Here is a 22,366-nt window from a genome sequence, read left to right on the forward strand (position 1 = left end):
TGATCTTTACATCGTTAGTTATTTTCCTATGCTGGCCTGGGCTGGGACACACATTCATACGGTTTGATAACGTACTGACTTTAACTTATCATTGCACTTACAATAACGAGCGTAGCTGTCCTCAATTTAGGTCATCGTGTCGTCTCATCTCCTTTTTCTCCTGCATCCACCATGTGTGTGTTGTTTGTGTGTGTGTCTGTGTGTGTGTTTGTGTGTGTGCAAGCGTCAGTCGCGGGGGGCACGGAGCAGTAGCCCCACCCGCTGCAGAGAGCCGACAGCCAGGATGGAAACGGCAGCAACTTCAGCGACTTTTAAATCGTTAAAGTCTACATTGATGGTAAAATGTATCGGACGGTCTGAAATGTTTTGCACGGTCTTTCGCTGTACGTTTTGTTGGTAAATGAGTCACACATATGTCTCGTCTTCATATCACAAACAAGGACAATGATCAACCTGTTCTCACTCCCGATTGGTCATTGGCTCTCAGAGTGCATGTGGGACTGCTGTGATTGGTTGAAGTCGTGGGAAACTTCAGGTTATTGGTCAAATGTGCGGAAAAGTTGCGGTGATTGGTCAAAATTGCAAGTCACACCAAATTTGCGGTGATTGGTTGAATTTGCGTGAATTGGCGCGATCGCGACATCGCGAAATCCTGGAGGGACTGATAAACCATTTCTTTCAAATAAAAAACCCACTATAAGAAACAAGCCAAGTTCGAGATTGTGGTGTTGTAAATGATGATGTTGTGGAACCTTGGTTCACCTAGTGTTTAATTTTGGGCAGTATAGTCCCAGCGCCACTCACCATTTCGTCTGTACAAGTCTCCATACCTATATAAGTGCCTTCCAAAACGATTCATATGATCCCTATAAAAACAGCTCATACTATGCCTCTGTGGTTAAAGTGGGTATAATTGATGTTTATATTACAATGGATCACTGTTTAGATGTGAAAGCCGTTGCTCATACTGTAATATCAAACCCACACAGTATTATCACTTGACTCCACAGTTCCCCTCAGCTCCAAGCATTTGAGCATCTTTTAGTTTATTGGTTTTAACTGTTTTCGTTAACTCTTACCTCTCTTATCAGTGCTGTTTCACAGCTGTCTGTTTTCAGCGAATAAGCTACAAAAACCCATCGTACGCTTTTTGTCCAGCAATAAACAGCAGACAGACACAGTTACTGATTAGCTAATCAACATAGTGCAGCATTTAGCTGCTAAAGCGCCAGACATTTTCCCCAGGAGCCGATGGAGTCCAAAATGGAGCTAATAGGAGAGTGAAAGCTCCATCTGCATGGAATCAGCTTCAGAATGAACTACAGTTGAAGGAGTTGGTCTCATTTTGTTCTTTTAAAGGCTTTCTAAAGGATCTTGCAGAAAGGCGGTCTGTCTGTCATTGTTTTTAAATTGTTTTAGGACCCAGATTTTTTTTTTTATGATGACATTGTTGTTTGAATTTGATGAGTGAAAGTGTGTCTTATGTTTTTAATTTGTTATTGTCTTTGTATTTATTTTGAAACCACGCTGCTGCCACTTGCCAGGACACTTTTGCAAAAGAGATTTGTAATCTCAAGGAGTTTTTATCCTGGTTAAATAAAGGTTTGAATGAATGAATGAAAAAAAAACAAAAAAAAAAACAGGACATAGATGTATCAGGTAACCAGAAACATGACTCCAAAATGAATGCCTATGTTGCTCCATATCTCCTGGGTGTGTGAATATGCAGCTGTTTAAACGGTTTTCCTTAAAAACAAAACATCAACTGTTTGTGGGAAACAGGACACAGGCCCATGGTCACAAATGTCAGACACACTATTGCTTTCTTAATCTACCCTCTTTAGAATGAAAATACATATTATAATTAGGATTGTATTTTTGTGACTTGTGGAAATGTTCTTAAAGATTCCATAACATTTGGATAGAAACATATCTTATGCATACGTTCCTTACCTTAGTGCCTTAGTTCAGTGATGACATAATTTATACTGTAAAAAAAAAATGTGATAAAGGGACATCTGCATCATAAAAGGACGATAGGAAGATAAAGAAGCGGTCTTAAAAGGTCACCAGAATACATAAAGTCTACACTGCCCTATGCAAGGAGCCCTTTAAGCCCCACTTTGTCTTAATTCAATTGTAATAATGCAATCTTTTCATTTGTGAACACACACATAGCTTGCATGCAGTAGTATTGAGAAGTAGCTGTAAATGTGGAATCAATTGACTGGCGGGTCAACATAAAACAGCCTCTTGAACGCCAGGTAGATTACTGCAGGAAATTCAGAAATGTTCAACTAATTTTATGGAAATCCATGTCCTCCAGGCTAAATGCTATGACAGGAAATCAATATTTTCCGCCCTGTGACACAGGACAGATCTCTGCTGAGTTCACATCACGTCAAGGTGAGCAGCAAGGCAGAGGCAGAAAGTGATCATGGCGACTATGTGCTGGCAGAAAAATAGACAATAGAAATAAAAATCTCTGTTCTTTTTTTATGGTCTAGTCACTGGTCATTAAATTTCACATTACTGAAGTGTTCTGTTTGACATTACGACAGTGCGAACTGAGGACATGTTATAGAAATTTATTATGCAAAGTAAAAGTGAATCATGAGGTGTTGGTTTTACTCATAGTTCCTATAATACACACAGAGTCCGTCTCTTTTGATTAGTTTTAGAGACCATTCACAAAAAAAGCTTAGCACTGAAAAGAGGAGAAGACAGATGGAATATAGTAAAAGAAATTTTGGCAGACATCATTTATACGACGCGAATAACACTGACATGGGTTTAGTTTCTCTGTGACATGAAAGAAACGTGAATTGACATCAGCAATCCAGTTTGAGTAAAATATGTGTCATGAGAGAAAGTAACAGGACTCCAAAAGACAAGTATAAATGGGCACCAAACAAAAATGGTAGACACTGCTGCTGCGGTATTTACTGGCTGGAAGAGAGAGGGTTAGTGGAGAGAGCTTTTAAAGGCTCACTCAGTCAGCTGACTGGGCCACGGCAGCACACTCACAACATTAGAGTTGGTATACACACATTTCCAGGTATCTTTACAAAAGTAGCTTACTGTAGACTCACATATGTGAATAAAATCTGTCTTTTCGAAATGATCTCCATGTTTTAGGTGCAGTATTTAAAACCATTTGTCTGTCTTGTGATGTGATTAATTAGCACACTTTACACAACACTGACACACACACTCTACAACTTGTCATGATATGTTAGTTTTATTCTCCACACTTCAACACAGATTACACTGATATCACACTAGGTCAGTGCTACTTAAGATACACCCTTAATATATTTGCGTTGAAGGCATTTAGCTGCCTGTCTTATCCAGTGTGAGAACAACAGTCCAGGATGCTTAAATTCTAAGATTGTTAGCATAAAGGGCAAGTAAAAGTGAAGAGCCGTAAAACTTGATTTTTGGGCTTATCTTAAATCCTAACTGCTAGTTCCGAAATATTGGATCATTTTACCTCTTTGGCTTTCAAATGAAACCATGTAGAAGGTTCGACATACTGCTATGCACAACTACACTGTGCTATTTTGTAAGGAGTCATTAGTCAAAAAGGTTGAAAACCACTGCTTTAACCTTTAACAATGTATTGTATTTTAAAAGCGTCCATGCTTCATGTTTTATAAGCTGTCATCTGCAAAGGAGCTACACATGTCATAAACATGTGGTGGAGTAAAAAGTACAATATTTCCCTCTTAAATGTTGTGAGAAGTGTAACGTAGCAGAACTAAAGTACAAGTAGCTCAAAATGGTACCTACACGAGTACACTTAGTTACCCATGCTTCCTCACATTTTACTTATTCAGATTGAACATGGAGTGCATTTTACAGGTGGCTGTATGATTTATATAAAGGCGAAGAGACGAGTAGACACAAATCATTAGCTCTAGGCAGTGAAAATGGAGGTCAATAGTTGCCTGTACATTGAAAATGTTTCAGCTTGAGCAGAAAATAAGCATTAAGCTGTCTGACACACCTACAGAGATAAAAGGCAAAAGGAAAGAAACTGGAGGGAAAAAAATCAAAGAACTGTAATTCCTGGTTGGTTACCAACCTTATTTACTGTCACTTCATCCACCTGCCGTCGGTGTCGCCGTTTCTCATTTCACCCATTTCTGTGCGTATGCCTGGGTCATTTTCCTGCCAAGTTTGCTTTTTATAAACCCCAATTCTTGCGTAGAGAGTTTACAAACGAGGCCCCAGATCTCTGCAGGGTAAATCCAGACAGCTAGCTAGACTATCTGTCCAACTCCAATCTGAGTTTTCTGTTGCACGACTAAAACAACTTTTGAACGTACACGTTCCACCAAAACAAGTTCCTTCCCGAGGCTATTTTACAGCGGCACCGTGGCTCTGTCCGGCTCTTAGCACCGCCCATGACGATTGTGATTGGTTTAAAGAAATGCCAATAAACCAGAGCACGTCTTTCTCCCATCCCCGAATGCTGTGTGGACTAGCCAGACCCTCCTCCGCAGCGCTGTGGAGGAAGATCTGGCAATGCGAGACTACTAAACTACTAACCCTATAAGGAAATAAGTAAATGGCTGAACAAGGGAGGGAATTTGGACACAGCTCAAGTTCTGACCTGCTCTCATTGGTGAGAAATGAATATTGTTTTTCTCAGTATTTCTGTGAAATGGGAAATAACCTCTCTCTGATCCTCCCATTACCCTGCGTTCTCCGCCGCGTTGAAAGGGCAAAAGCCATACTGAGTGTGACGGCCGCTGTCCGTGGTCATTACGCATCAGTAGCCCAGCACTTTGGGGGGGTCACCTCAAAATGTCCAGACCTGACACCGCATCACTCTATAATCATCACTAATTACACCAAACCTGACAGAGATGGGCAGTGTGCTCAGACGTTATCTCCACTGAGCTTACTACTGTCAGTGTAATAACTTTCCATCACTGGGTTAAGTTATTGTATTGTAGAAAAAATAAATTTCTCTAACTGGTAGATCTAATCCATCTCTGATGGTTTATACATTCCATTAATTATTCTGTGAGAGCTGTAATTTGTTTTTCAGTCCGCCCACGACAGCTCATTTTGAAGCCAGTGTACAGGTGCATTGAAATGCATTTCCTCTATGAAACAGTGAGTGTTTGTTTAGAAAAAAAAATACATTATTATCGAAATACAAAACCCATGAAATGCAATATTATAGCTGCATTAAGCACTATTGTTTACTATATTTAATCAAATGACTCACAATGTCAAGCAGCCCTTTGCCCAATCCAGATAATAATAGATTTAACACATACAGAAGACTATGAGCACTACAACACAGCAGCTTGCAAAAATACATCAATCTAATATGACTTCTCATACAATCATCAGCAGAATTGAGAATAGTGCAACCCTCAAACACACACACACACACACACACACACACACACACACACATACACATACACACACACACACACACACACACACGAATGGTCTTTACATATTGATTGATTTCAGTTATCAGTCTTGCACCTATGTACTTGTCTGGAGTGCTTTTAATGTATGAGCCAGCATGGCCCCTCAGGTCCTCTCAGGCTCGAGCTTTGTAGTCGTTTTGAAGTGCAGGACAAAAACCTTTGAGGCAGCTTTTAGCTTTAATACACTGAGCTGTTGGAACAATCCTCCCAAGGATTTGACCCAAGCTTGAAGGTTTTGATATGTTAAAATGTAATCTTAAAACTTTTCCACTTGTCTTTTGACTAGAACACATTATGGCAATTGGGCAAATTGATTTTATTATTTTTTCTTTCTCTTTGCTTTTACTCAATTTGTTTGTTTTGCCTTTTCATAATAATACCCCTGCATTTGAACTTTTTGTGTCCATTAGTCTTCTGTTATTTTAATGGTAATCGCTCTACTATCTTATTAATCTTATTCGTCACTGACCTGTAAAACACTTTGACATGCTACCTGTATGAAAGGTGCAATGCAAGATTGATTTGTAAAGTTATGGCTAGCTGGCAAACACACTTGCTAAGTAGTTTATCTTTATAAACTGTTTATACTTCCAACTCTATATATATTTTTTTTTATAACTCGGCCAGCTGACATTAAACCGCATTAATAAGCAGCCATGGTCATCAATGTTTTGATTGTTGCTCTCCCCTCCATCAGCTCACAGCCATTAACACACTGACTATTTAATCATGGAACTCTTCCTCTATTACTCTACCATTAATGTAGCCTATATTTCATATCTCTTCACATAAAATAAAATAAATAAATCCTTACATATCCCATCAGCTCTGTTGACATTCACCTCCACTTTATAGTTCAGCGTGGGGAGGAAATCCCTGGGAAGAGAAAAGCTAAATAATTTCTCCGAGTTGCTCCGGGGCTTCATGAGCACCACTCATTAATTAAGGGAAATGTATTAGTCATGACTCCCAGCAAAGCTTTTGCATATTAATGAGGAGTGTGTTTCAGTGAGTGTGTACCTTGTAAGTTGAGACAGCCTCAGGCCAGGTCCTGCATGGCACTAAAAGACACTGTTCATGGTTTGATATAAAAAAGGCACTTCTGCAGTGCAGCTCTGTTGTAAATCAAAGGTTTCTTTTTAATGTATTGTTTATAATCATCTAAAATTATGTTATTCTTCTAATTGAGAACACATTAACTGCAGCTTAATCACTTTTCTAAGCTCAGCAGTGGGACTTGGTTGCCAAAAAACAATTAATCCTAATTTATAAGCAAAAGAGAGATCCATCATTTTCTATTTCCTTTTCTTATATTTATGTTTCTTTTAAAAAAATGTATGGATCCTATATCCCCTTTTTTATAATAGTGCATTGCATATGCATGGGTGGTGGCCTCCAGAGCGGCCTCATTAGGATCTTTCGGTGTGGGGCTCATTAGTAGAACATGTCGTATGTCTTGTATGATATTTTGATTGCGGTGTGATTAGCATGCTGCAGCAGGCTAATGCAGTGCTGAACAGTGGACTTAAGAAACCTGAGGTGACAGAAATCTGTCATTATTATTCACTATTGATGGCATGTCAAACTCTCAATAGGACACTAATGAATCACAATTAATCAGTATTGCATGTCCTCGCCATTTTCATGGAAGACATTTTGACATAGGTGTAAGAGTAAAATAAATGATGGCTGAATTCCATTTAGCTCTTTTGGTTTCAGGGTAATGGTATATTGTGCAAATTGTGTAAATTTGACATTCCAAATTGGAATAAAAATGGGGGATTGGAGTTGAAAAAATATATATATTAACCCTTGTGTTGTCTTCCATTGGACCATGCACTTGTCCTCTCGGGTCAAAACTGAACATTTTCGACCCTTTTGGCGCTTTTTTCAATGTTTTTGGCCCCTTTTTCCCCCCGTTTTACACTTCCTTTCACTACCATGTATGAACACCACTAACACCAACTTATTACTAGTTTTACACTTATTTTTGGAACTCATGGTCAATAAACCTTATAGGAAATTATACCTAATCCTGGAGATAAAAAAGCAGAAATTATGAATTATTCAGACTAATAATAAAGGTAGGATAATCACAGAAGGGAATATGTCAAAATTCAGTCAGAATACTGTTTTTTTTTTCAAATGCTAGAAAATTGAACAAAACACCCAAAATTCAATGAAAGTAGAGATCCGATCTTTTGTCGTACTTGCGATGCGCGTTGTATGGAATCATCCGCGTTATTTTTGGGTAATTACAATTAGGTAGTAACAAAGAAACCCATACTTCTGATATAGACATTTAGAAAATGGATCAAATTTGACCCAAAGACAACACAAGGGTTAAAAAAATTGCATGCAGATCAGACGCATGGGTCCATTCATTCATATTTGGACCAATTCAGCTGAACTGTGGGGCCTCATTTATAAAAGTTCTTGGACGAGTTTGGATTACCAAAAGGTCAAAGTTGGAAACTGTCCCGGGGCTGCAGACCCTCAGGGCCACCAGTTTCCATGTGTGTCACTTGGTTTGTGGTCATTTGAGTAACTGCACACAGTGTGTGAATATGCACATTTATAGCACATGAAAAAATATTTGTAATTACTTTATTATTTCAGTTGATATTGTTATTGCATAGTTAAATTGACACTGGCCAAACCAGAGAATATTCCAGCACAAGAGTTCTTATTGATTTTTTATAGGTGAGGATTCCAACAGTGACACCCTTTCACAAAAAAGTCCATATAAACTGTAGCTCAGCGTAAATTCTTTCAGGAAGACCTAACACTTAACACTTAATCACTGCTCTCTTCCTAAATCGAATCAAATCTGCAAACAAGTCTCTCCTGATTGAAATGCAGCATAATCAATTTTTCTGCTGGCCACTTGTATCCTCAGTATGTTTCAAGCATATGTTTCTCATATTTCTGCCAAGATATGACCAAATACAAGTGAAGTAAGCTGCTTATTATTTGCCATTTGCGATCAATGTAAAACAAACATAGGCTAAGGGGACAGCTTATCACGCTAGCAAAATGGAAGCTGTTTATTTGGCCATATTTTGGCAATATTATGTTTTTTTTAAACATATCTGAAAATAATGTCTATGTAAAAGCCTCCATTCATAGACCTTTAGAGCGTTCCTTGTACACTCCAGCCTATAATATCTTGAGCACTGGGGTTGTGTAAGTATAGGATTTCACAATGAAACATGGCTCACTGTTGTAATTCATCCAAGCTACAAACTTTTCTGATCGACCTTTCAGGCTACATGTGATGAGTGTTGGATACTCCAAAAAAAAAAAAAAGGTTTTCAGTGAAATATTCAGGAGATGCAGCCAACTACTAAAGTCTGAGTAACGTCAAGGTTATTCAGCAAACATCTGGAAAGCAAAGCTTCTAAGAAAAGTTTTGTAGCGGCGCTGCACCGCCTGCAGTATTAAACCCACCTCTTATTCCCTCTTGCCTCAAGCTAACATCAAAAATATAAAAGTCAAGAGAGCAGTTCATGGTACCCAGCTGAATATAAAACAATGACCCTGAGCATGTACAGTACATACAGCACTGTGTAGTGTACCACCATGTTATTAGTGAGTCAGCGTTTCATGAATGAAGCAAATTTATGATATATATATATATATACTGCTGACCTTGCACTGTTTTCTATAATAAAATAGTCTCTCAGTTTTATAGTCCAAGAATCTATCCCGCCCATGATGGACCGTGCTACTTTTAATTCAAGGATATAAGGGGGAAAAAATGCCAATCTTGCAAATGCAGGGTGTTGACATGCCATCAGTTTTACTCTTGTCGGCTGTAGAGAACTCAGCTGATGTGATGATCTTATCTGCAGTGATTGGTTCAGTTTGCATCCCTGCAGCCACATGTAGCCAAATCCTTTTAAACAGGCAAATCACACATTGTTAACTGCTTTGATATTTTCTAGTGTGACATTGTACTCTTGAGTTATAATAACTGGATAGGAAGCATTAATCTGTGTTAACTGTAAATTACATGGAACAGGTCCGATACTGTATGTAAAAATATGTGAAAAGCTAAAAAAGCACACCGTCGTTCACAGGTCGTAGTCTATTATATTATATTTACAAAAATCTGATACTGCACTTTCTCCCCTCTCTGGTGTCCTCTAAGTTAGAAGAAAAGCTCAGCTGTGGCTTCATATTCTCAGCCAACTAGCTTGTTGATTATCCTCATCAGTGGGATTTCCATGGCTGCTCAGCACAAAAATAAATGAGCATTTTCCCAATAAACTCTCCATCTTTTCCACAACAAACACACACATCTATTCTGACTGTGGAGTCCCTCTCTCTGTCTCTCCCTCAGAGCATGACGAATGCGCCAGCGGCCAAAATTTGTGTAATGAGAACGCCATCTGCACCAACACTATCAGAGGACACCTGTGTACCTGCAAGCCGGGCTACGTGGGCAACGGCACCATCTGCAGAGGTAAGTTCCTGCCCTGGAACAGCCCTCCAGACACACACACACACACACACACACACACACACACACACACACACACACACATGCACACACACGCATGCACGCACGCACACACACACACACACACACACACACACACACACACACACACACACAAATACAGACCCAGACCTTCCTCCACATCCTTTGATGGTGGCTGATCCTCTGCTCCGTAACATCATAGTTGGTCTGGTTCACTCCGTCTTCACATCACCTAACCAGGCAGCTGGTGCCACAGAGATGATGAAAATTAATACTGGAGCAGTTTCAGCCTGTTTTTCCACATGTGTGCATCCTCTCCCTCAATGCACAACCTGCTCCCTGTTGACCTGTCTCCACGCCCAGGCGCCTCACCCGATTGGCCCTACAGTGGCATACAGATGGAGGGAGGAAAGAGGGTTGAAATGAGAAATGTTTTTGTGCAGTGTGTGTGGTTGTGTGTGTGTACAACACAGTTGCACTTGCTTAATATATATACAAAAAAAATCAAATCTCTTTGTAAAAGCCTCCATTCACCCTGCTGCATAAACCTTTAGAGCGTTCGTAGCACACTCCAGCCTAATGACTAAAGCACTTGTGGATTGCCAGATTCAGAAAATGAAAACTGACAGACAGTGATTAAATTAAAGTGGAAAAGTGCCTCAATAAAAGGAAATTAACAAATCCTGAAATGGATACTAAACTCAACATAATGTGGTAGGAATTTATTTGGCAATGGTTTTTTTGACATCTAGGTAACATATCCACTGTTTTAACAGCATTACAATGACTATATTTCAATGCAGTTTACACCTGCTTCATGTTGAAATATAGTAATTTAAATGCTGTTCAAATATAGTAATTTAAATGCTGTTCAAAAAAATAGATATGTAACCTATATGAATATATAGTTTATGTTCCTGATCAGTTATTTAATATTTCATATGCCCATAAGACTGCTATCATATTCATTAATTTCCAGCCCAATTCTGCACAGTACTCTCTTCACACACACACACACACACACACACACACACACACACACACACACACACACACACACAAACAGGTGGCAGAGGCTACCATGCACGGTGCCACCTGCTTATTAGGAGCGATAAACATTCACACGCAAACTCACAGCAGGCTGTTAATTCAAACTTTGCAAACACAATGACTATTTAAAGTTTTTGGTTTTATACGTTTGAAGGATTTTGTCTGAAAGAATGTTTTTGCATCGAGCATGAATTGAAATATTTATATACTTTCGTATTTTTGTTTAATATTGTGATGATACCTACATTAGAATGACTGTATAGGTTAAAGCAATGTCTCATAACATTTAGTATATTATCAAAAGTTTTAAAACCAAAAGCTGGACTTCAGAGGTGTGATGCACCTGTGAAATATCGTTGAAATAGATGCAAATGGACAGTTTTTGAACACAAAAGAGCCAATAGGTGCATAAAGCCAGTGTTTTAACAGAGAACAATTTTGCTGTACTCAAAGTACCATGGCTTACCAACCGTAGTGATTACACATGATTCAAGCTTTGCATGAACCATACTAATCAATTTCAAAGTTTCAGCTTTGGCAAAATGTATCTGAAAACCGGCCTGCTGCCATGTAAAGTGAGCTTTGAAAGTTTTAACATCCTGTTATTACTGGGCACCGTTGATATGTTATTTGGTTTTAGTAGCTTGTCACAATCAATGCAGATGTCTTGCCAATAAACATTGGCTTGTTGCCTGAACTAGCCATTTTCACTGGCTGGCCAATTCAGAAATGGCATCTTTAACAAACTGTGTGAACACAGAATGACATATTTACAACAAGAATGACTTATTGCTATTTAATGATTTCCCATTCAGGGGAAGCTGCACTGTGTTTAACAACTCTTTTATCGAACTGAGCAATAAAATGAGAAATAAAAAAGAATCCCATTCAATTACATTTATGTTTGTTTACCAGTTACATGAAAAGCACTTTGGGAGCTTGCAGTGGCATTTGTCTCTCTATTGTATTCCTGTGACCCTGTGTTAGTGTTAATGCAAGTGAATATTTATTGAGTGCTGTGTAGCTGTTTAAAATGCCCTCTGTCATTCTTAGGTGTGTGTGCATGCACATACACACAAAACCTCTAGTTTTAGGTTAATGTGTCCACTCGGCCATGTACTGTATGAACTATATTCAACTGCACATTTGCACTGAAGGCTTTCCGCAGAGGGACAGTAGCTGCAGGTTCAGGGAAGATGAAGCAGGACAGTTGATAGCAGACCATAGGGCCTTTATGGAGTCTGAGGAGACTCATTAGAGCGTTGGCAGCTTCTACAAGCCAGTGGAGCAACTCGGCTCGAGTTCCCCATAAGTACAACAAATATCCCTAGGGTCCATTATCAGTCCCCTGTCCACCTGAGTATTAACAGCCATGTTTACACTGGAGCCAGTGATGTGAGAGAGGGAAAACAAACTGTACAGTATGTATTACGTTTTCTAAAGCGTGATCTTTGGCTAAGTAACCAGGAAGTCTGAGATACATACCCTTTTTTTTTTTAGGAAACACCTACCCAAACTGGCACAATAGATTAGATAATTTGGATATTAGGGTTTTGTTCTAATAGTTGGCTACATTTTGGATCCAGATCCACATTGGTAAAATGCCTGCAATTGTATTTTCCCTCTATTTTTAATTAGCAAATGTAATGCACATTAAAATCATCCAGGTTGCCATTTAGCTAAAGAGCAGATATATCATACAAGTATTTGAATGTCAATCTTTGAGTTTTATTTACTGTATTAAATATTGCATTTATTGAAAGCTAAAACTAGATAAATCCAGTAAAAAGGATTAAGATTTGGTCTGTAAATGTGATATAGATCACATTTATAGAGAACTATATATATATATATTTGATCAATGTTATTGAAGCTTAACTCCTCAATAACATCCACAACTAAACATTAAAACAAGACTTGAGAGACATGGAGGAAACCATAGCCTTGACCATTAAAACAGTCACATTCCTCATGAAGCAGTTTTCATATAAGGTCTTTAAATGCAACATTTGGTACTGATATGAAAAGTATACTTTTTCTATTCGTCAAAAAAACTCCCATAGCACTATACACATTACCTTGCATGGCAGCTGGATTCTAGCGATATCAGGAGATTATGCATCACACATATCACAAGAAAATCCATCTTGCCAGGCTTCAATAAAAGCGTTTGTGTCCGAACAGCAGCAATCTGAACCAATCAGCATCCGGTAAGGGGCTACTGGCAGCGGTAGGTGTGTCTGTGACAGCTGCGACTGTTGGTTTAAAACAACAGTGGGCGGACGTGATATACAGATGGTTCATCCAATCACCTGCCAGGTATTTCTTTTGAAAGTGCCTGCCCTTTTCCAAACACTTTCCAATGACGTTACTATACACTAGCACTAAGCCAAACTTCTCATATGCACAACTTAAATTGCTTTAGGTACCAGTAATATCAAGTGAAATCCAAACTACAGGTTCATTGCAGTGAGTAGAAGTTACTGATTGCATATTTTGCTTATATAAAGTATAAAATTACTAAACCTTTTATGTACATTTTAAAATATCTAAAGAATGAATTACCAAGACTAAGAATCTCACCAAGCAATCAATACCACAATTCAGTCGGTACTCAAAAAGTAGCAGTTTGATATGAAGCACTTCTCATGTGTAGTGCTTAATTTGTAAATAAAGAGATCCCATGAGCTCGCAAAAAGCCCTTTCATGTCATTTTCATGACTGTGTGTTTATGCTTGGCTGCTGTCCAAGAGATGGGAGTACCATTAAGCATAATTAGGCTTTGATTTTCCAAAGTACTTAAACATGATTTCAGTAAACTTCCGGCAAAATATGTTGCATCATGGGATATCAGTTGCTGTGAAGGAGCCAACATCAACAGATGAGACCGGTCCTTACCGGCAACCTCAGTGCTGGTTCCACCAACACTGAACAACTGCAGCTTGTGAGGCTGCAACCCCCGTAAAAAGTTCATTTTTGTTAATCGTTCGTCTTCCTTGAAAAGTTCTAAAACCTGATGTAGTTCTATTAACAACCGGCTTCAAAGTGCCTGAAATTCCAAATGTAAGCTCAAAACCTAAATCTAGTCCCCTGAGCGCTGGGCTGAGCGCCTTTTTGAGATATTTTGATCATCTTTCAACATGTTTAACATAACAGAGGTCAAAATTAAAACACGGTTAAGTTTGACCCTGCTATGTTCCACCATGATTACGCACTCATTAAATCCTGTTCTATATCAGCACTGCTGCTCATCACCGTGACAACTAATAATGTTATAATTAGGACAGGACAGAGGAAAGCATGTCGGTCATACCAGTGATTAGCGCATTGGAAAAGTGCGTCATATACTGCAAGTGGGCGTCTACTTATACACACTGTGTGTGTGTGTGTGTGTGTGTGTGTGTGTGTGTGTGTGCGAGAGAGATTAAAAAGAGGAAAGCAAGACAAAGAAAGTGAGACAGAAGGTAAATGCAAAACGATGATAGAGGAAAGAGGCAGAAAATGACCGGAAAAGGTAAAAGTAGGTGTATCTAACTGCAGTCACCCCCTTCTACCCCTCTGTAACACAGGCATTAGGATGGGCGGCAGGTGGGAGGCACCACAATTTCTGCCTTTGGATTGTCTCCAGGCTCATGCCACACACACACACACACACACACACACACACACACACACACACACACACACACACACACTTGCATACAATATACAACCTGACTGTAGTGCTACCTCCACATATTTTTCACTCTGGAAGTCACAGTCAATATGCAAATGATGGAACAAAGCAGCTAGAGAGGCGGCTATCTCTAACAATGTTTAGAATATAAATGATAGAAATAAAAATACATGGAAATTACTAAATATGGCGGACTCCACTTGCTGTATGTCCATGCTGGAATATGAAATACGGTATATGGTAAATGGACAATGGAACAAAGCATGTGGGCGCCAGAACATTACACCCATACATGATGTCATTCCAGAGTCATGGACATTAATATGCTGCTATTGCAGCCTCCACTCTTCTGGGGAGGCTTTCCTCAGTATTTTTGGAACCTGGCTACAGGGATTTACTCCTGTTCTGCCTATTAATTCATTGCAAAGGTGTTGGATGCGGTTGAGGTCAGGGCTCTGTGTAGGCCATTTAGGTTTCTTCCACACCAAACGAGGAAAATAATTTCTCTGTAGAGCTAATTTTGCAAACAGGGAGTTTACAGATTTTCCAAACAGTTGGTACAAACTTGTATTCTCTAAAGTATCACTGTATGCTGTAACATTAAGATTTATCTCAAGTGCAAATAATGGGTCTAGTCCAAACCATGAAAATCAGCCTCAGACCAAAAGTACTGTACAGATAACATACATACATTGGTATAATGTCCACATTGTCCATATACTGTAGTGTAGCTAATCTATGATGAGCCAGTATACAGAAACCACTCATGGCAGTCTCAATCCTACTCACTGATGATATTTGTCAGAAGCAGCTGGTGAAATTCTATACTTTTTAATAATGTCATTAACATTTCCTACGTCTTACCTATTCTATTCTGTCCAATTAGTATTATGCGAGCAGGGAGTTTGAGGAATCAGCCACTATTTTCCCCTCCCTCTGAGATCTCATTACTGTGTGATGGCGACAGTGTTGGCCAATCGACCTGTGCCTCCCATCTCATTCCCCTCATACATCACTGCAGCCCTCTCAGGAATAAGAGAATTAGTCTGAGTGTGACTGTAGCGCCACTGCCCGTCCCTGCTAATGTTAATAAGGCGAAAAAGTGTGTTTGGCCAGCCTTGAGCAATGACTCCATAGTAGGCGAGGCAAAATCGAGTTGCTGAGCCAAAGAAGGGTGTGATTAACTTGACATGTTAAAAGCTAAAAAGGTGATGAGCACCCTTGAGTGGTTATTTCCTGTGAAAGCAAACATTTTCAAATTCCACTGACGCGCTTGTAGGCTGTTGGTTTCCAAAGAGGGAGTATTTTATTTGCAAAGGTATAATTTGACCTTTTGTATTTGTTGTGACTCGGACGATGAGAAAGACAGCTACAGATGTGGCTTTGCATACTCAATGACTTTAAATCTCTAAATCTCTCATTTTAAAACCTGCTCTCAGATTCCTTGTTATTCCTTTTGTAAGTTCTCATGAGGTGATGTTTCATGAATTACAGATTTTGTGATGAAGTGTGGACTTAATGTTCCCTCCTCCACTTCTCTTTTTCATTCAGTGAATACTAGGGGTCGACCGATACTGTTTTTTCAGGGCCAATACCCTATAATTAGTAGTCAATAAAACTGATATTTGGAACCAATATGCATTTACTGTAAAATGAAAATCTTCTGGTCAAAATAAACATTTTGGAATGTTACAAACTTCAACACATAAGTTTGTTTAAATGCTTTAAGCAATTATTTAATAAAACTGAAACTTTAAAGCTTTAGTGCGTAACATTTTGATATCAATCAACGTCCGTTAAATTCAAGCCATTGCCAAATGAGTTGCTACAAAGCTAATTAAGACTATCAGCTCCACACAACTCTCTCTGTATTTCTCAGTATGACTATGTTCAGAAGATTGTGTCGTCCGGTGACTTTCCCGCGCAGAAACCTGAGTAAAGATAATTACCTCTTCTGAAGAGTCCATCATGTTTATTCAATCCTCTGTGTCCTCCTTGGCTACTAGCAACTGCGTTCAGGGGGGAAGGGGGGGAAGAGCGATCACGGAAGGCTTGTATCATGTGGAGGCGCCGACAGTGTTGTTGTCATTACTTAGAATTCCTCATGGGGGCAACAGAAACAAAGCACTATAGCTTTAAACATAGTACACAGTCAAGAAAAATGAATAACACAACAAGTTTTAACATGCTAACAGTTTGATTGCAAGTGTTGCAGACAAATAAAACACAGATACAGATAATCTGCAAATTGCCAAATATCGGCCACGATAATCAACCAGGGCCAATAATTGGTTGATCCCTAGTGAATACCTACGATTCCCTGAATGCTTTTTAACAACACCTGTAAACTGGGTCTGGACTTTTGGTATTTAGCTGGTATTAAGTGGAGGAACCTATAGCGCTGGAGCAAGAGTTTCTTACTCACTGGAAAAACATCACGTCTTCTTACAGTGCATAACATTGCGGGCTGTGGGTGTACAGATGTGTCTCTGCTTATTCTGCACTTAATTTTCCCTGTTAGATTGGCAGCTCTGGAATGATGCCCACACTTGATTTTGTGTGACTGACACCAAGACCTGTCATCCGGAGATTGTCCTCAACAGAGAAATGACAACACTGGTGATTTGTTAAAAATGAGGTTTTCCTGACAAGCTACCTGGTGTGTTTGTGTGAAGAATGGCTGTGCTTTCTCACCTCACATCTCATTCCTATTACAGGAGAGAAATGATGGCTAATATTGTTGTTACAGCAACGCCATGCTCCTTCGGTGACTGTTGACGATACAATAGGTTTGCCTGCTGCTGATATTATGCAAACAGACAGTGCTACTATTGGTTACACTTTACTTAAGATAACAGTGACATTTATAACATTATAAACAAGTCATAAACGTTATGACATAACGCTTCTTTTAGTGTCATTCGGTTTTTGTCATGACAAGTTATGGTTAGGGTTAGAGTTAGGGTTAGGGTTAGGATTCATGTGTCATGGCTGTGTCATGACAGTGTCAAGTGTTCATGACAGTGTCATGTCAATCTTATGTAGATACCTTCAAGTAAAGTGTTACCCTACTATTACTGTTCAGCCTTAGGCCGCGTTCAGACTGCATGCGTTGGCTGTCCGACGGTCTGGTAAAAAACGCAGGTCTTTCCATTAATTTTGAATGGGGGTAGTGCGTTTAGGCTGCATTTTTGCGGCGAAAATTTGAGGCCGAACTCAACTTTTGGGGAAACGCAACCCCGCGTCACGCTGCCGTGGCCAGTCATGTAACCGAAGATCAGACTCGTCAATGTGTTTTGAGCTTTGGTTTGAGGCGGTGTGAGAATCCCGTAAACAGAAAACATCAGTGCTTTTGTCGCTGCCACAAGAAAGTTTTAAAATGTTATGAGGTTAAAAAACAAATTGCTTTTTTTGGTGTGAATGCCCCGTTACTGCAGCTCTGGCAACACAATTTAATAACACAATTTAAGATATTACATTAAAAATGACTGTATTTATCTCTGCTTGAGAGATTTTCAACTCCAAAATTTGACACACATCTACACTGGAAATAGGGGTGTTGAAATTAATCATTGCATCGATCGGACCTGGACGATTCTGCAGTGACCGACCATAATCGATTATTGCCTACTGATGTTACTTGTTGATTTTCCGGTCATTGCTTTTTTTGTTGTTGCCTTTTGTCTGTTGTGTTCAGACTCTGCTACATTCAGAAAGTGTATTTTGTAAGAGCAGATACCATAAAAAGGGGAGTTCATATATATCTGACTGCTTGAATTTGTCGATAAAAACCATGTGTAGCAATATATAATAATATTGAGGAGGTGACGCATCGTGATGCATCGTGATATCGAATCGATTAAAATCGAATCGTGAGACCAGTGAAGATTCACACCCCTAGAAATACCCTGCTTGTAAGTGCACTTGGTAATTATATATGTACTGTAGACTCAAGTGTAACCCCATATCTGCCAAGTACCCAGCTTCTAGCGGCCAGCAGTTGCCCCCTGTCCACCTGCTAAGATGATTGCAGGGGCACATAAATAAAGGCCTCCATCTCAAGAGCCCATTCCACTGCTATAGATTGTCTGTGCTAACTGGAAGTGAGAAGAAATGAGGGGTTAAGACTCCCTCTACCTTTACTTACTCTTTCTTCCTCTCCCTTCCTCTGTCTTTCTTTGCCTCCTCCTTTTGTAATGCAATTCTGCTGGGGAGAAAAAGGCTACCATTGTGTCATCTCCCTCAGAGCACAATAAATAAGACACAATAGTTCAATCGGGCGCACGGCATAAGATTATAGATCAGCATTGTTCCCACTGCCAGCCTAATGATCAGCAGCCTATTGCGGAGCCTTTGTTGGCAGCAGAATGAGTGAGGTAATCTTGTTAATGGTCCGTTTCATTCCCTAGGACTGGTTTGTATAGACAAAGGGGTTTTAAATGGAGTGGATTTGAGAAGCGGGGCTAAACAGCGGGGCAGAGGACAAAGGCATTGACTCATGCTTTTCTCATCGTGCTATCGGAGCTAATCACAGAGGAACCATGTTGCAACCAGCTTACAGCGAGCAGTGAAACCCAAACTAATGTATTCTGAGAGATGGAGGGAGGGGGAAAGAGAAATGAGAGGGCGGGGTGGAGGGGTGTTGGATTTAGCCTTCATTTCCCCTACAAGTAGGAAGCGTGTAATTTTCCGTTTACATAATTATTGTTTCCCTTCATCCCTTTTTGATAGGAACAAACATTTAGTGGCTTCTCTGCTTCTGTGCTAGAGGGCATAGTGTTTTACAACATTTAATTGGGTGAAAACCACAGTATCTGAAGCTATGATTAATTGCAAATGGGGAAGAAAAAATAAGTGTACTACTTGTTTTTGAAGCTTTGTAGCAATTATCATTTGAGGCAATTATTTTTAGTCTGTGCCCTGCTGTTAAATGCAGCTGCTATGCAGCAAAGAGAAAAATAGTCTTTTGTGTTCAGCTCTATCAGATCCACTCGCACCAGATGAAAATCTAGCATGCTGTCCTCATTCTATCTGATCTGTAGTGTGTTTTGTCTTGTCTTGTGTCAGTACAGTATTAAATCTGTGAAAAGAATACTCTTTGTTTAACATGGAGACGCTTCCCAGTGAAGCAGTGTGATACAAAGAGAATGGCAAAAATCATAATAACACCAACTTCAAACTCTACTGCAACTACAATGATGAAACATTTAATTGTACTTATATTAATATTAAATATTAATACTGTTAAGAGCGGTAGACCTAAGACACAGACTCGATTGAAGTCAATGAAATGAAGACATGAGATTTGACTTGAGACTTACTTGAGACTGTGACGTTGTTTGGTCAGCATTCAGAAACCTGCATGACTTCCACTGCATCTTGACTTTCACTCTGTTCATGAAGACTTTGCTCTGACAGACTTGATTTGAGATTTTACACTTGCCTCAATAGACTTAAAAACACCTCTGGTGCTGTTGCTACTGCTAATATTGCAGGAGTCCTTTGGGAGAGAATGTGAAAAAAACAATCAGTTCACGTTTACACGTGTTTTATGTAGGGTTGTCAAAATAACGCGTTAATTTCGATTAATTAATCTGAGAAAAAATAACGCAGATTAATCCATTCCATATTGACGTTTGACCCGAAGCCGTTCTAGCCACCATTCGACTGTAAAATGAAGGAGGGAGACGAGAATGTGCTGCCTGGTCATTGATTGTCATTTACTTGTAAAAATCTTCTTCCTGCCAACCCTGGCTACCGAAATCTGGAGCCACTGATATGTCTGCTCTTCTCTCTGGTGCTCTGAAGACGATACAGACAACACAAACACCGCTGCACGTGACGCTAGTTAACACTATACTCGACAGCAGCTAACGTTAGCCTACCGCTAGCTAGTAGCTGGATTAAACACGGTTACAATGCTGACAGCTAACACTGAACGGTGTAAAGTTTGACTGTGTTTTACTGTAGAGGACAGTGACTCAACAGCGGGATGTAACAATCTGCAGCTGCCGTCGGAAAAACAACACAGATGGTGCGTTCAATGAAACTGGTAAACTACGGATTCGTGGTGCATTTGAAGTTATTGTAAATGTCCTTGGTGGTTGTTTTTGTCATTCAACAGCAATTTACTAGTGAAATAAGTTATTGTTATACGTTATTATTATTAAATCATTTAATTTTGACCATATGGCCTTAGCAATAAACGAGCCGTTCTTTAATGTCACCAACTGTTGTTTAGTACCCTTTGTTTTCTTTTCTTTTTTTACTTTCTTAAAAAGTATCGGTTCAGGCACCGTTAATTATGTATGCGATTAATTCCGATTAATTAATCACAGAGTCTGTAATTAATTAGATTAATTTTTTTAATCGATTGACAGCCCTAGTTTTATGGCTTGACAGCTTCTCAAGAGTGACCAGCAGGGTCCACTGAGAAATGTATTTGACTACTCTGGCTGAGTTAAAATGTACTGCGTGTGTCTGGTTTGGTTCTGTAGATGCATCTTATCAGTGTTTTATGGTTGTATTGCCCTTTTTCCTTTTGCTCTTTGTCTCTCTGTGTCCTCGGCTGATTTTCTCCAGAGCATTAAGATGAATGTGAGACAGGAAGAGGACATAGAACTAATGCCAGCTGTTGGCATGTGTACAGCAGCAAACTGTAGAACACATGTCACTACCTGGTGTGAGTCGAGTGCAGATGTGAGTTGTGCATGCTCAGATTTAAACGGTTTACGGCATAACGTGTCATACTGAAATTTGTGAAATCCATAAAATAATAAACTTATCTCATTACAAACAAATTCAAAAATTCAAATTCAAAAACGTTTTAGCTATCTATGATTGTTTGATTGCTAACGTTAGCTCAAAACGCCATTCAAGTGACAGCCTTTGTTGCGTTTGATTGCTAACTTGTAGACAGCATTTTTATTGTATTGACATTACAGAAGTCTCTCGTTAGCAGGTTCTTGTCATGGATGTATTAGGGTTCTTTAAGGCTACTTGTCGCAAAGTGACACATGCGCAACTCACATCTGCACTCGACTCACATTGTGTAGTGACAGCACATATTTATATATACACATGCATACTGTAGAAAAACGGGGACGGGGGCCCAGGAGGCTACTCACGTATAGGCGCTGTTGACTTAAGAAGTCTTCATGTACTGTAAAAGTGAATAAAGTCACAACTTTCTTCCGATATCTTTTTATTTGCTGGATATGTGTATAAATGATAAATAATGCATTATTTTATCTGTTGATAAAGTGTGGCTCACCATCTCATGTTGGCTTTATTTCTCTCGATGCCTACTCCCATGTCCAATCAACTGCAAATTCAAATAAAACACATTTTACACGGAGCCAAATGTGTTACATTCGCTGTTCTCTGAATTTAATGTGAATTTAATTTCCAACCTGCACTAATAGCATAAAGAAATTCACTTGGTACATAGCTGTGGTGTTAAAAAAAAAGAAGAAGCCAGTTTTCAAATACAGACGGGGTTTCGACTGGGACTGAAAAGCACAAAGCCCAGAGGCTCCGGGCTCCAAAACACTTTAGTTGAGATCTGTAGGCCTGACTGATTTATGGCAGGCTGCAGGCTGCACACACACACACACACACACACACACACACACACACACACACACACACACACACACACACACACACACACACACACACACACACCAATAAATA

The 22,366-nt window shown here is 39.4% G+C and overlaps 1 protein-coding gene across 1 annotated transcript in view; it reads left to right on the plus strand.

Moving 5' to 3' along the window:
- Positions 1-22,366, plus strand: part of LOC116067214 (protein kinase C-binding protein NELL1) — a 319,826-nt gene that overhangs the window by 247,674 nt on the left and 49,786 nt on the right. Inside the window, exon 14 of the mRNA XM_031323575.2 lies at positions 9,805-9,927. Within this exon, the coding sequence (XP_031179435.1) occupies positions 9,805-9,927 (123 nt within the window). The remainder of the gene's footprint in view (positions 1-9,804; positions 9,928-22,366) is intronic.

The sequence above is a fragment of the Sander lucioperca genome, chromosome 3 (genome assembly GCF_008315115.2).
Source record: "Sander lucioperca isolate FBNREF2018 chromosome 3, SLUC_FBN_1.2, whole genome shotgun sequence".
Taxonomy (NCBI): Eukaryota; Metazoa; Chordata; class Actinopteri; order Perciformes; family Percidae; genus Sander; species Sander lucioperca.